The sequence below is a fragment of the Meleagris gallopavo genome, chromosome 1, assembly GCF_000146605.3.
Source record: "Meleagris gallopavo isolate NT-WF06-2002-E0010 breed Aviagen turkey brand Nicholas breeding stock chromosome 1, Turkey_5.1, whole genome shotgun sequence".
Taxonomy (NCBI): Eukaryota; Metazoa; Chordata; class Aves; order Galliformes; family Phasianidae; genus Meleagris; species Meleagris gallopavo.
The window spans coordinates 90,512,670-90,526,425 of record NC_015011.2 but is presented as its reverse complement, the minus strand read 5'-3'; the positions used below and the strand labels follow the sequence as shown (position 1 = coordinate 90,526,425).

The window sequence follows — 13,756 nt, the reverse complement described above, 5'->3', positions numbered from 1 at the left end:
GTGAGACCTAGGCTTCTCGTGACCCGGCTGCGGGGAGGGCCGGGCCGGGCGGCGGCGTGGGTTGCTGGGGCACCGGGTCGGGCGGCTGCGTGGGCGAGCCCTGTGCCCCGATCAGCGCGGCTGCACGTGTGAGCGCTGGCACTGCAGCTCTACGCGCTGCGTTCTTCCCTTCTGGAAAAAGTGTGATAGTAGCCATGTGTGGCTCCGGGCAGCCGGAGGAACTCGCGGTGAGACGCTGTATCCGGGAGCTGGCGTAGCAGTGTGGGTGTCTGCTGAGTGAGGGAATTGGGGACTGTGTGTGTACCTGTATTGGTAGGCTGGAGTGTGCTTCCCCTGTACTCCGCACTGGAGTGCTGTGTTCAGGCACGGGGACCCTGGAACGTGTCCAGAGAAGGGCAGTGGGCTGTGAGGGCCTGGAGCATTAGTCCTGTGAGGAGCGCCTGAGGGAATTGGGATTGTTCGGTCTGGAGGAGGCTCAAAGGACACCTCGTTGCTCTGTATAACTGCCTGAAAGGAGGCTGTGGTGAGCTGGGAGTCGGCCTCTTCTCCAAGGTAACAGCGATATGATGAGAGGGAAATGCCTCAAGTTGGGCAAGGGGAGGTTCAGGTTGGATATTAGGAAAAAATCTCCAAAAGAGTGGCAGTGCACTGGCACAGGCTGCTCAGGGAGGTGGTGAAGTTGCAGTCCCTGGAGGTGTTCAAGAACTGTGTGGATGTGGCACTGAGGGACATGGATAGTGGGCATGGTGGGGATGGGCTGGTAGTGACCTTTTCCAAACTTTGTGTTTCTATGGTAAGAAATCTGTGTAAATGAAAGCATAAGAGCATTTATTTTTAAGAGCAGAGGCATAATTTCTACTTCAAAATGAAAGCAGCAGTAGCTATGGCTGCTCCCATTGGTTCACAGGCATGCTCAGACATGAGCATATGCTCAGTGCTAGCTGCAGTTAGCCAGACCCCAGAGGCTAGCAGGCAGTCTTTTTTTTCTATTTTAATTATTTTTATATAACAATATATGAGCAGATTATCTGCCTGGAAGAACAAAGTAAATGACTTCCAACTTTAACTGACTACATTTTGATTAAAAAGCTCTCTTGATAGCCTGCATAAACCATGCAGTTTGACAACTTTGTGGAGATGTAGGCAGAGCCGTACCATTGTACGTTTTGCTGTGATTGCACAGCATCAACAGAAAGGCCTAAAAGCATTCCCTCTTTTCTGTAAACTTAGTTTTGCCAGAATTGGCCATGCCGAATGCAGTACGGTTACTGCGGTGGGGCAACGAGGTGGTTGCCTTTGGCTTTTTCAGTTCTTTGGAGCCTTCTCCCCTCCCAACAACCAGCTCTTAAATTTGTCCTTGCTGTTCCCATGTTCCTCTCCTTGATATTGCTGCCTGTTGTGCTCCAAGTGCGTGCTGTGATACCAGATATTCCCTCACCCTCTTTGTAGGTACTGCTGGAGCTGCACTCCGGTAACTGTGCAGCAATAGGGTGCGAGCTTATCTTTTATCCCTCTTCACCCCTTTGCATGTTACTAAACCTCTTACATCTGAGCTATTAAAAAAAAAAAATGTTGCTGTTGCTACAAAAGAGCATTCTAACAGGAGTTCTTTGGGTGGATTTATGCATTTATGAAGATCTCCCGTGTGGCCATTTGGATTCTTTGTGTTTCTCATACAGATTCAGGTGTGGGATTGCTATTTCTGTGTGCAACAGCACCCAGTAGAGCCCTTTGCAGAGGAAGTGAAAGCGGGTTGGAGATCTGCTGGGGGCATTCTCTTTTCTGCTACTTGTGTGAGCAGAATAGTGAGCACCTGAAAACAACTGCTTCCAGTGTGCTGCTGTAGCCCCCCTAGAGAAGGCAGGAGGAGCTGTACAGGGCCCATGAGGTTATGGTGCTGGCTGACTCTTACATCTCTCTCCTCTTGAACAGGACCATGCCCAAGAAGGGAGGAAAGCATGCTGAGGTGGGGATGGAAATGCAGGTGCAGTCCAAACGAGCAAAGGTGGATGCAGCTTGTTCGCCATCAGTCATGGATTTTGAGAGCCCAGACAGCCTCTTCGCAAGCCTGATCTCTCCCATCAAACCAGAGGAGTTTTTCAGGGAGTACTGGGAAGAAAAGCCGCTGCTTGTTCAGAGAAACGATCCCCTACTGGCTACTTACTACCAGTCCCTCTTCCAGCTGTCAGATCTGAAGGAGCTGTGCAGCCAAGGGCTGTACTATGGGCGTGATATAAATATCTGCAGATGTGTGAATGGAAAAAAGAAGGTTTTAAATAAAGAAGGCAGAGTGAATTATGCACAGCTGAAGAAAGACTTTGACCAGAAAAAGGCAACCATCCAGTTCCATCAGCCTCAGAGGTTTAAGGTTGGGTCATTTCATGAGTTTAAGTAAAACTAATGTGTGTTTTGTAATGCAGTGTGTTTTGCTTGAGGCATGCTGGACAGAGCTTTATCTCTGCCCCCAGAAGGTCCAGGTGAAGGAGCTGACATTGGTGGCCTGCTGAAACCCATATATAAGCTGTTTTAATCAAAACATGATTTATAATTTTGCACAGCCCGTCGTGCTTCAGTGCTTTGCAGCAAGAAAAACATCTGAGTTACGCTATAAAATTAAGTATTCCTTTTTAAGGATTTGCTTTGTCACATAAAAATTCAAACAGATCTGAATGCATAATGTTGATGATTATTTATCACTGTCTGCTTTAGTTTTTATCCCTTTGTTCTCATGTGCAAATAGAGCATTTATGCCAGTTCAGTGAAGGGTAAGGTGTAAAATAATGTAATATATTTGCAGGACACCACAGTTCTTTCTGATGAATTGGCTTTGAATTGTACCATGGTTTTGTACCTCAGTTGTGGTGATTGTCCCCTCTTTCTTGTTCTTTTTGATGCTTCTCCAATCAGAAGCATTCAGAATGCCAATCAGAAGCATTCAGAATGAGGCAGTGGTGTCTGCACAGTTGTGTCAAGGACTCAGGTGCTTACGCTTGGATTTAAGTAGTTCTTTTCTGTCCTGTGGTGTCTGCAATTTAATGAAGAAGTATTCTGTAAGGACAGGAATGTACAGCTCTTTAACTCCTGAAAAGCCTGCCATTTTGGCACCTTCATTTTGCCCAGCTAAAGCTAGCAGATGAATTAAAGGTCTAGCTATTAGAGGGTTTTGTGGTGTTGTGATGGTGTTTTTAAGTGCTGCCTCTGTTAGCACGGATGAGTGGTAATGGGTGAAGTCTTATCAGCACTCTTCAGCATCTGTTATGATGTACCTCACTAGCTTTGTGCTTTGAAGGTTTTTAGAAGCATCTCTTGACATGCATCTGTTAAATTTTAATGTACATCTTCAGTTGTGGAGGAGCAAAGCAGTTCTAACAGATTGAAAGATACCAAAGGTGCTTGCTTTGAACATCTCTAAAACTGTGTCTTACTCCACACACAAATAACCTGATCCATATGCTGCAATATATCTAAGGCATATTAAAAAAAAAAAAACAATGTCAGAGATGTTTTATCTCCTTGATTGTGTACTTGCAATGTGTTGCAATTGGAGTCGCTGCGAAAAGCTCTCTAATCTTTGTGTAGTCTCTTTGGTAGTAGCCAGTACAATGAAAGCCATGCATATGTTTCTTTTATTAAGATGTTCTGTTGTTCATGGGACATGGGGGAGGTGGTTGGTGAATTTCCGTCTGTGCCTAGCCCTGTCCATCCCTTCCCAGCCTCAGTGTCCCAGTTGGTTCTTCCCTAGAAGAACCTCTGAGTAGCCAGGGAGGATGAGAGTTGGGCAGCAGCCAGGATGGTTGAGGTCTCCAACAGTAACATGTCCTTTTCTTTTTGCAGGAGGAGCTGTGGAAGATTCAAGAGAAGCTGGAGTGCTACTTTGGGTCTCTGGTTGGATCAAATGTCTATATTACTCCACAGGGGTCCCAGGGCCTTCCCCCTCACTACGATGATGTTGAGGTAGGGCAGCACAGTATTGTCTGTGGGAATATACGTGGGGTTTTGCTGGTGCAGGGGTCCTATCTGTGTCGTTTTCTTCCCTTCTCTCATAAAGTAATTTCTTAGAGAAAAATGTTTTTCCACTGAGAAGTTAAAGTGTTTCTTTATGGTTGTTTTTTTTTCCCCTCTTTATTTTTACTGAATGGTTACTGAGGTGTCTAATGGCAGTGTGCACATGAAGTGTGCTTCTAAAAGAAACATTCCAATAACCAGTGCATTAAAAAAGCAATTCTTCAAGTTGGGCTGTGGTACCAGGTTTTATTCCACATTAAATACGTACATTTCATTTTTCTGTAGCAGCTCTAGAACTTGCAGTTTCTGACATATCACAGAATCACTCAGGTTGAAGAAGACCTTAAAGATTGTCAAGTCCAACCACGACCTAACCATACTACCCTACCTAACAACCCTGCACTAAATCATGTCCCTGAGCACCACATCCAAAGGGTTTTTAAACACATCCAGGGATGGTGACTCAACAACCTCCTGGGGAGCCTATTCCAGTGCTTAACAACCCTTGCTGTAAAGAAGTTTTTTCCTGAGATCCAACCTAAACTTACCCTGGTGCAACTTGAGGCCATTTCCCCTTGTCCTGTCACCAGTGAGAAGAGACCAACCCCACTCTCGTTGTAAGCAACTTCCAGATATTGGAATATTCAGATACCATATGTCATCAAGGTGTTTTGAGTGCTCTGGGTGTCAGTCATTGGTAATGAGAGCTCTACCACCTCATATTCTGAATATCTGTGTGGTAGATGCTACTTTTAAGTTAGTTGTCTAACGCTTTTTGAAGTAATTTGGGAAAAATGGGGATTTCCAAGTGCCTGCCTTAGGTAGGATAAAGCAGATCTTACTTCCCAAGTTTTCTTCCCGCTTTCTCTAAGTAAGGCCTAAAAAAATACTTTGGATGTATATTTCTGCATTATAGACATGTACAAATTCCTCAGGAGAGGAATCCTGCTCCCCGTGCTGTGGGGTAGCTGAGAGCAGGGCAGGTGAAATATGTCAGAGAACTGCCCTGTGTTATCATGTTTGCTTCCTGGTTCTGATTTCTGGCATGGTTCCACAGACATTCTGAGTAAGAGGATGCATTAACACTTCTGATGAGTTGAAGTGTGTAGTAGGAAGCAAGACTTCATTGTGCACTTGGATTTATGGTCCTTTGCAGGTGTTCATCCTCCAGCTGGAAGGCGAGAAGCACTGGCGGCTCTATAAACCAACGGTGCACTTAGCTCGGGAATATAACGTGGAATCAGAAGATAGGATTGGGAATCCCACGCATGAATTTGTGTTAAAGGTATTAGAACTGAACTGCTTTAACTGGGCTGAACTGTAGTTGTGAGAAAAGTAGTTATATCTAAAATCATTCTTCCCTAGAAGACAGTATTCTGAGTTCTTGCAGTTGCAAAACTGTGGGGAAGGATTGGTGCACAAAATACTGTGAGCATGAGAAATGTCCTATGAAGTGTTTTGTGCTGCTGCAATGCTGTCTGTGATCAGTCAGGCTGGTCCATTTGTGCACTGTTCTGGTGAATATATGACATATATAATACCTGACTGATAAACAAAAGCATAAACCAAAAAACTGTCTTGACTTGTATTGTTTTTCTCTTTTTCCAAACCTGAAAATCAAATGCCTGTCTGTGTCCTATTATTTGGAATAAAAAGAGCATTTAATGAGGGCTAATGAATACAGCCTTTCTGATGGCAGGAGATCTGGTACTTGGCCTGTTGTAGTTTATGTAGTTGTACTTCAGAAGGGGGTTACTTCCCCAGCAGGCAGTGCTGCTTCTGAAACTGAGCCTCTTTAGTTTCCCTACCTCGTGCCTTATCAGTAGGGCCTGTTTGGGCAAGGTCCCTCCTCTTCCCTGTGTTCCGACTTACCTGTGCAAGTAGGTAAGTGTAGGAACAGCGTTCTACGTTGTAATGGTGCTGACCTTACTGGCTATGCAATCTGACAGTAATTTTCAGTTGTCAGAAAGTATTGCTTGATACAAAGCTTAGTAAATTACAATTATTCCTTTTTTTTTCTTTCCGCAACACGTTGGGCTGGACTTCAGTGCCTGTGATTTTTATGGAATAACGTTGCATTCCGCAGGCTGTTTACTGATGTTAGTGCAGTGAAAATACTGGCCTCTGGCCCTGAAAAGGCCTTAAAAATGTTCCAGGTTTGGTGTTCACTTCCTGTGCCCCTTTTCTTTTGAGTCATCTCTCTTAGATTTTGGTTGTCTGTGACACTTTCTGACAAGGATGTATAGACCAGTATTTCTTCCCTAAACCTCTCGGTAGAATATTTTCCTTCTCCTTTCTTGCACTTCTGCCTGCTGTTCATGGGCAGTTTGGAACAAATGGACCAGTTGGAGATGTACTTCAGATCTCTCTCTGAGTAGCTGGGTATGCATGGGAGCGTGCTGATTTGTGCCTCAAGTGGTCTTGGTGACCCTTCAGCAGGCTGTGGACACGGCTGGCTTCTTACTGATGTGAGGTACAGAGCTGGTTGGTGGTTGGCCATCCCTCAAGTGGTTTCCTATTTTACCCTGCTGATATCCCCTCCTGTGTCTGCCTCTCCTTTATCCAGTTCAGAAGTAAGAAAAAGCTGAAGTGCTCAGAACCTTGTTGTGTCTCTTGGGAGCTGCTCTGTCATGTCCTCCTCTGTCTGTTGCAACCCAGAGTGCTTGTTCTACTTGATGAACATTTTGCTTGCTGGTTCATTGCTTCGTGCTGATGAGACTACCAAGGAGATGAGATGAGTAGGAGTCACACTTTGCAGTGAAGACTGCTGTAAGTGACAGTGATCTCTGCTTCTTTTGATGGGATCACATTTAAGGAAGGGTAAAATTAAAATGGAATCAGATTTCACGACTGCTGTTTTATGACTTTTCTCCTTGACTGCGCTGTGCAGCTCTGTAGATGTTTATAGGGGAAACTGTAGGTAACCTTATTGGAGGTGATATGGCCTGCTGCACATTTCTCTCTTACATTGACTGCCTAGCCTAATGTGTATCTGCCTGGGGATTTAATTTAGGTAAGTGAGAAGAAAGGGAGGGAGGGGAGAGGTTGCACTTGGTATTTTTAAGTGCTACAACTGAGAATTTAAGACAGCAGTATTGCAGCAGCTTATGGTCCGTACAGGATATTTGTCATTTCTTGTGAAACACCAGCTTTCTACTTGGTTGAGGTCTGCTCTGCTAGCTCACTGTACTTTCAGCAGGTTCCTCTCAGCTGCTGCTCTGTCCCTGTTACACAGTTGAGTAGGACAGTGTGTGCTCTTTACCCTTCAAGGCTTGCTTTGCGTTTTCAGACAGGTGTACAGTAAATACTAACAGTAAATTGGGAAGCTCAGACTTTCTGGCATAGAGCGCTCTGTTATTAAAATGTAACTGGAGTATCTCCCTATTTTGTGATTAAAGAAACAAAACCAATCCATGTTGTTTGTCTGTTTGCTTATAGAGCATTTTCTTTGTTTGGATAACAGTGCAGTAAGGTTTGAGCATGTGCCCTAAATGTATCAATTCTTTTTCTTGCAGCCGGGTGACTTACTGTACTTCCCAAGAGGGACAATTCACCAAGCTGACACACCTCCTGGTGTATCTTATTCTACACACGTGACCATCAGTACCTACCAAAACAAGTAATTCCTCCTTACTCTTTCTCGTTCTGTTGCTTCTGAAAATGGCTTTCATCTTCCAGGCAATGTGTGTGAATAGTACGGACCTGAAGCCCGTGTTTCAAAGAAGTGACGTCTTACAGTTAAAATACAACCTTATAATGAACTCTGCTGAGCTCTTTTCTGTGTTTGTCCCATTCAGTCCTTGTATCTTTTGTTTGTCTGTGAGGTAATGCACGGATAGGGCATAGCATTTCTTTGTAGAAATACAGTGGAATGGAATATGTGCAGGTGCCCTACTGTCACCTACGTACCTGCTGTTAATGACAAGATCTAGGCCAGCATTCAGGTAGCTGTAATTTCAGTTGTGGAGGTTGGGGGAAACAGAGGAGGGAAACACTTCCTTGTAAACAAGGCCACTTCAAACTTTTTATTCAGCGAACTATTTTATTGTTTATCATAAACAAACTTTAATGTGGAAGGTAATATTACAACAGGAAGCTCACTGTCATGTTTAGAACTCTCAGCAGTGACTGAAATTGCTGTTTGTTTTATAATCCAGAGAGAGAGTCAGGGATTGCTCCTTTCATCTCCTCTCTTGCATTTCATAGTCACCCACGCCTGTTCTGGTGGACCTGTTGCACATTCTTTCTTTGCTTGTGTTTTCTGCTTATCTGTGCTTTTCATCTCCTAATACATGCATGCAAGGCAGATTTCCTTTGACATGCATCTAATGCTTGTGCCCACTGAAACCTTTTCATCACACAGGGAAATGCTGCTGCAACTCAGTCAGCTGCTCTCATGTGCTGGGTTTGGAGCCATTGGCCTGAGTTAGGAATCAGGAAGGATTTCTGTTGGTACAGCATAGGACAGAACAAGTTTTGGCATGTTCTAGATGATTCTAAGATGCTTTTCTAACCAGGTGTACCATCTGTAAGGCTGGGATTCAGTGCTGCTGCTAACTCTTAACATGGGCAGTTCTCCACACTGGAGTGTGGTTAAGGTGAAGCTGTGTGAGTTCATTATCAAAAATGAGTTCTATTGATTTTAATTTATACTCTTCTGCTGAGAAGGCAAAAAATTATTTTCTGTATATGCTGATGGCTGCTGCAGAGTGTTTGAATTCATTTATTCTCTAGGTGGCAGTGTTAACACTGAGCTGCTTTGGCTGTGTTTGGAGGCACACCCGAGCTGAAGTCCTGTTCCACCTCCCATTCCCTGTCCTTTTTTGGGACACCACCCTCCTGTGTTGGCCTGGTGCTTTTCTTATCCCCGGTGCAGCAAACTGAACAGACAGGAATGTGACACCAGGAGAAGTGTGCTTTGGTGTACTGATGGAAGTGGGTTTGCTATACTGGTGTGCAGGAGTGGTCCTGGGTGTGCAGGACAGGTTTTGTCTGGTGTGATCAATACATTGTTGTGTGTCAGGTAGTGTTGGTCAGACAAGTTCTTTATAACAGGGTTGCTGGAGACCTGACAGCCTTATGTGGGGAAAGGGCAGTTTCTCAGTACTTCCTCAGCACTTCCAGTGCTGACGAAATGGCACCTTGAGGAATTTCGGGCTCTGAGCCCTAAGGGACTGCACTGTGCACTGGGGTGAGGTTTGTCTTCCTGCCTCAGGCGGAGGTCTGGCCTGGACAAGTCTGGTGGCAGTTGTTATAAGCAGGGCAGTTTGTCACAGCAATGAGTTCCTGAAGATAGTTGCTGATGTGGGAATTTGGTGGAAGAGGAGGGAAGCAGTAAGAAGTATAAGATGTCTCACTGTTCTTTGAGGGTGAGGTAGGCAGAGACCACAGGTGGACAGGACAGCATTTTTTGCATGAGGGACACACCTGGTTCTGATGAGATTGACTCAGGCTACAGAATGAAGATGCAGGTGGGAACCCTCCCCCCCCTCCTCTGGCTTATCACAGCTGGGGAATGGAAACATGGAGAGCAAAAGATTAGCTTTTTGGAATATATTCAGCCTTTGAGAGAGAATCTAACACACACAGAAGACCCCTAGCTACAAGGTGACTGTTAGGTATGTAGGTATCTTAAAAATCCCGGTAGAGATATATTAGGGTCTTCCTGTGATCATAAGTTTGTAGCAAAGCTAAAAATGGGTCTATACTGAAGTTGATAGCCCTGGACACGTTTCTTGCAGCAATGGAAATGCTTCAAAAGAATGTTAAATGATACTATCCAACACACAATAAAGTATGCCTGTTTTACTTCTATGCAGTCGTTTCAGTAATTTTTATTATTTCTTTCTGTCCTGCAGTTCCTGGGGAGACTTCTTACTGGATGCAATTCCTGGCCTTGTATTCAATACTGCAAAAGAGGATGTGGCCTTGAGGACAAGCATTCCAAGGAAACTGCTTATGGTAAGTAAGAAGGTCTGAGGGAAAAGCAGTGCATCCAGCTGGAACTTCAGCATGGAGGCAAGCGTGGGTCTTGCTGATCTGCTCTGAGAGCTCAGTGTAAAGGCACTGTCTTGTCTAGCAGCTTTTGAAGACTTCAGGGTGACAGGAGGTTTGGTCCAGCTGATGTGTTGCCCTGTTTGTTGCAGTTCCTTTCTTCAGTATCACAGTGGCCTTGTGTGGCTCACTTCCTTCTCAAAAGAGTGCTTTTTGGTTTGGAGCTGTCAGATAGGCATAGTTTCCACCAAGTCTAACTTTTGAAAAGTTAATGGAGCTGTATGTTGGTGTGTGTGTGTCCTTACGGTAGTCTGGTTGTGCTGCTGATCAGCTCATCAGTGTGAGGAAGGAACAGTTCTCTCTCTCTCAGGTACACTTGCAGGCCCTTCAGCATTGTGGGCAGCCCCACAGTGAGGAAAACTGAGCTTCAGCTTTGATGTGTGAGCAGTTTATGTGGAACATGTAAAAGAAACAATATTTATTGTTTTGGGAGAAAGTAATTGTTACCCTTTGGGTGGTCCTCTCCTATCTTTCCAGATTGTTACTTTATTACTGTGCCTCTTTTTCTTCAGAATAGTCTCTGTTTAGCTGGAATTCATGTGAAAGGAACTGTGTGTGCATATTTAGCAGGTGGATATAGCAGACTCAACAAAAAAACTGAGTAGCATTCTGAGAATGCTTGCAGACCGTCTGGAGAACAGCAGAGAACTGAGATCCTCCGACATGAGGAAGGATTTCATTATGAACCGTTTGCCACCTTGCTTGGGATGCGATGCTGACTCTTTAACTCCAGGTGAGTTTTGAGTTCTGTACCGACTCTTTTTGCTGATGTGATGGCAGGGCTGTTGCTAACTCTGCCCTTAATGATTATGGTGTTTTAAGGTAGGCAAAGATTGCAGTCTAGTGTGAGCTTTGTGTTTGAGACAGACGGTGAGAACGTAACGAATAATCTAGGTACAAGAGAATGGCTGGGAGAGCAGGGCACTGAAAGGTCAGTTTGCACTATTTATATGGCTTCCTTCCTTTCTGATTTCTTTTTTAGGTGGGAAACTGCCAAAATTAGACAGCAAAATCAGACTGCAGTTCAGGGATCATGCTGTAATTACAGTGGAGCCAGATCAAGAGAATTCTGTAAGTATAACCCCTGCACCACCCTTCCGTGCTTCATGCTGTGGGTGTGTTGCATGGCGTGAGAGTTCTTGCTCCATTGTGCTGGTCTGTCTCAAAAGGTTGTGCAGGTATGGATGGGTTGGGTGCTGCGTCCTCTTACGATTTGATAGGAGATGATGAGATTGTTGTCAAACAGCACTATGGCACCTTCTTGCCTCCTGCGGGAGACCTACAGAATTAAATGTAGTCTATGTTTTGCACAGCAGGTGCCTGGTTTCTATCTAAGGTCAGATGGGGCAGATCATTACAATGTAACTGTTTCCCTCCTGCTGTCTCTTAGGATGAAATTCGCAAAGAAATGGTGTATGTCTATCATTCCTTAAAGAACAGGAGAGAAACTCACATGATGGGGACAGATGACGACGATACTGGTAGCGAAGAAGGTGCAGCGCAGGTTTGTTCCTGACCTACACACACAAAAGCTACATTGCCATGTTGGGTGTTGCTGAACATTTCTTATTTGTGCCTTGAGTTATGCTGTAGGTGACAGAGCTATTGGCAACATCTCAAAGCGTCTCTTACATTTGTGTCCTTCAGTACATCCTACTGGATAGAATGACATACGTGCAACAGGGGGAGGGGCTGCTGGTCAGTGTGTACAACCCAGTTTGATCTGATTACATGCAGTATCCCCTGGGATGTACAGCAGCTACATCCTCTCAGTAGTTACAGCAAGTTCTGCCTGGTAGTTACTTAATTTTTGAAGTGTATTTTGCTGGACCTGTTGAGAAAACTGGTAGCTGAGGTCTTACACAGGCACTTGCACAACATGTTGCACAACCTAGAAGATATCTTCCTGCCCTTAATGTCTCCAGCCATGGTAAGGTATCCCCTTCAACAACCCATGGCTAGGGATAGGCTTCTTCAGTTAGGATGACACACATACCTTAGGTCTCCCTGCCTCAGTAAGGGGTGCTGGAACATGTAGGCATACCCTTCGTGGCAGAAGATACTTCAACTGTATTTCCATTTATTAAGAAAATTGCCAGAGTGATGCTGATCTCCTGGAGGATGCAATTAGAAATCCCCATGTGAAGTGGGAAAGGAATGCTGCTGATCAGCACCTACGTTCTGCCCTCCTGTCTATTAGAACAAACATGCTGCTGCACATAGCTCAAGTGGCCTCTTTTCCCCATTCTTTCCCCCTCTCAGCAAACTCCTCATGGACTGCGCTTTCCTCTGTCACACCTGGATGCACTGAAGCAGATTTGGAGTGGCAGCACTGTCTGTGTGAAAGAACTCAAACTTACCTCAGCTGAAGAGAAGGAAAACCTGGCCTTGGCACTGTGGACTGAATGTCTAATAGAAGTTTTTTGATGCTTTTGTGCATTAGCTCCTTCTGGAATCTCTTAAGTGAAAGGTTTATTCAATTAATTTTGTTTTTTTGCATCCGACCTTAGTTTGTACTGCCAATCGTGTGTTGCAATATAAATATACTTTGCTACTGCCTGTTGCTGAATGTTCTTCTAGTTCCTTTACTGCTGTGGGTAAGTGGGTGTCTCAGCAACAGGTGAGCTGCTCAGAAATGTAACAGTGGAACAGCTTATCTTGCCTTTAATTGCCAGATTAGTGCTACTCCTAGCAAAAGGATCTTCTCATCTCTCAAGTGGATTCTGACAGGAGTGTTGCAGATATTTGGATACTTTAAGATCTATATTTAATGAGCAATCCCACATAGCATCATCGTGTCTTATTGAACATACTACTTATTTCCTTTTTTTGGCCATTTGAAAAAAAAAAATGCTTTACAGGAATGTACTTGGTATCTGCTAACAAAGAAGAAACTGACAAGCAAAAGATTCCTTCTAAAAACTTTTATACAATTTAAATATACATGCTTGGCATTTTACATGGAAGATCTCTGAAGTACAAAGGCCTGATTTACTTGGTTATGAAGCACTGGGACACCACCCCATGTGATTTAGGTGCTCTCAGCCTGAAAGACCAGAACCTTCCAACCAGGCTTTGAAATTGCATATGGAAAGTGAGTCACATGGAGAATGCTTGATATACTGATTTACATTAAAAAAGCATGACAAGTGCTTTAGTTGTAGAAATATATACATACATCTGGAGTTCCGTAACAGCAGATTTGTGATAACTTTAGAATGCAAAATAGTAAGTGCAAGTACACAGGTACTTTTTTATTTTTAAATAGTATGCTATAGAACTCAATTTCATACAAAAATAGACATCCATATATTTTATTTCTGAGGGTTATGTGTTTCTGTTTAAGGTCAAATCCTGTTTTAAGTGCACAGGAACACTTACTGCTTTTGGAAACTAAAATTCCTTAGCTAAACTGCTTAAATAGAAACACATAACCTGAATAAACAAATAGGAAAGAAAATATTACCTATTCCACGAAGTAGATTGATTTAGTCACACAGAAATCCAATGAAGATAGCAGTGACTTAAGGACCACCACTTCAGATATTAGCAGCCCTACAGCTGGCTGCAGTTCCTCCTCTATATGTCAGTCCTGGATGAGGAAGATGTTCTTTTCCAAGCCTGTACCAACTGCAGTGCAGTAAGGTACTGAGCTCTACCAACCTTAAGAGAGGGCTGGTAGGATGATGGTTGCATC

At 44.1% G+C, this 13,756-nt stretch overlaps 1 protein-coding gene across 3 annotated transcripts; it reads left to right on the top strand.

The window, feature by feature from the left end:
• Nucleotides 1-49: 49 nt before the first annotated feature.
• On the top strand, nt 50-12,623 carry RIOX2 (ribosomal oxygenase 2). 3 transcript variants are annotated; one of them, XM_010721844.3, is made up of 10 exons: nt 50-227; nt 1,933-2,368; nt 3,835-3,954; nt 5,162-5,290; nt 7,521-7,624; nt 9,864-9,966; nt 10,627-10,792; nt 11,042-11,130; nt 11,450-11,563; nt 12,322-12,623. In XM_010721844.3, the coding sequence occupies exons 2-10, from the start codon at nt 1,937-1,939 to the stop codon at nt 12,484-12,486; spliced, it is 1,422 nt and encodes a 473-aa protein (XP_010720146.1). In that variant the 5' UTR covers nt 50-227; nt 1,933-1,936; the 3' UTR covers nt 12,487-12,623. The 3 variants fall into 3 exon arrangements, with proteins under 3 accessions (XP_010720146.1, XP_010720138.1, XP_010720130.1); XM_010721836.3 differs by having other exon boundaries at nt 50-261; XM_010721828.3 differs by having other exon boundaries at nt 50-552.
• Nucleotides 12,624-13,756: the final 1,133 nt, after the last annotated feature.

Coding starts and splice junctions, on each gene's coding strand:
- RIOX2 (XM_010721844.3), top strand. CDS start 1,937: ATGCCCAAGAAGGGAGGAAAGCATGCTGAGGTGGGGATGGAAATGCAG. Junction 5,291..7,520: donor CGCATGAATTTGTGTTAAAG/GTATTAGAACTG, acceptor TTTTTCTTGCAG/CCGGGTGACTTACTGTACTT. Junction 7,625..9,863: donor ATCAGTACCTACCAAAACAA/GTAATTCCTCCT, acceptor TCTGTCCTGCAG/TTCCTGGGGAGACTTCTTAC.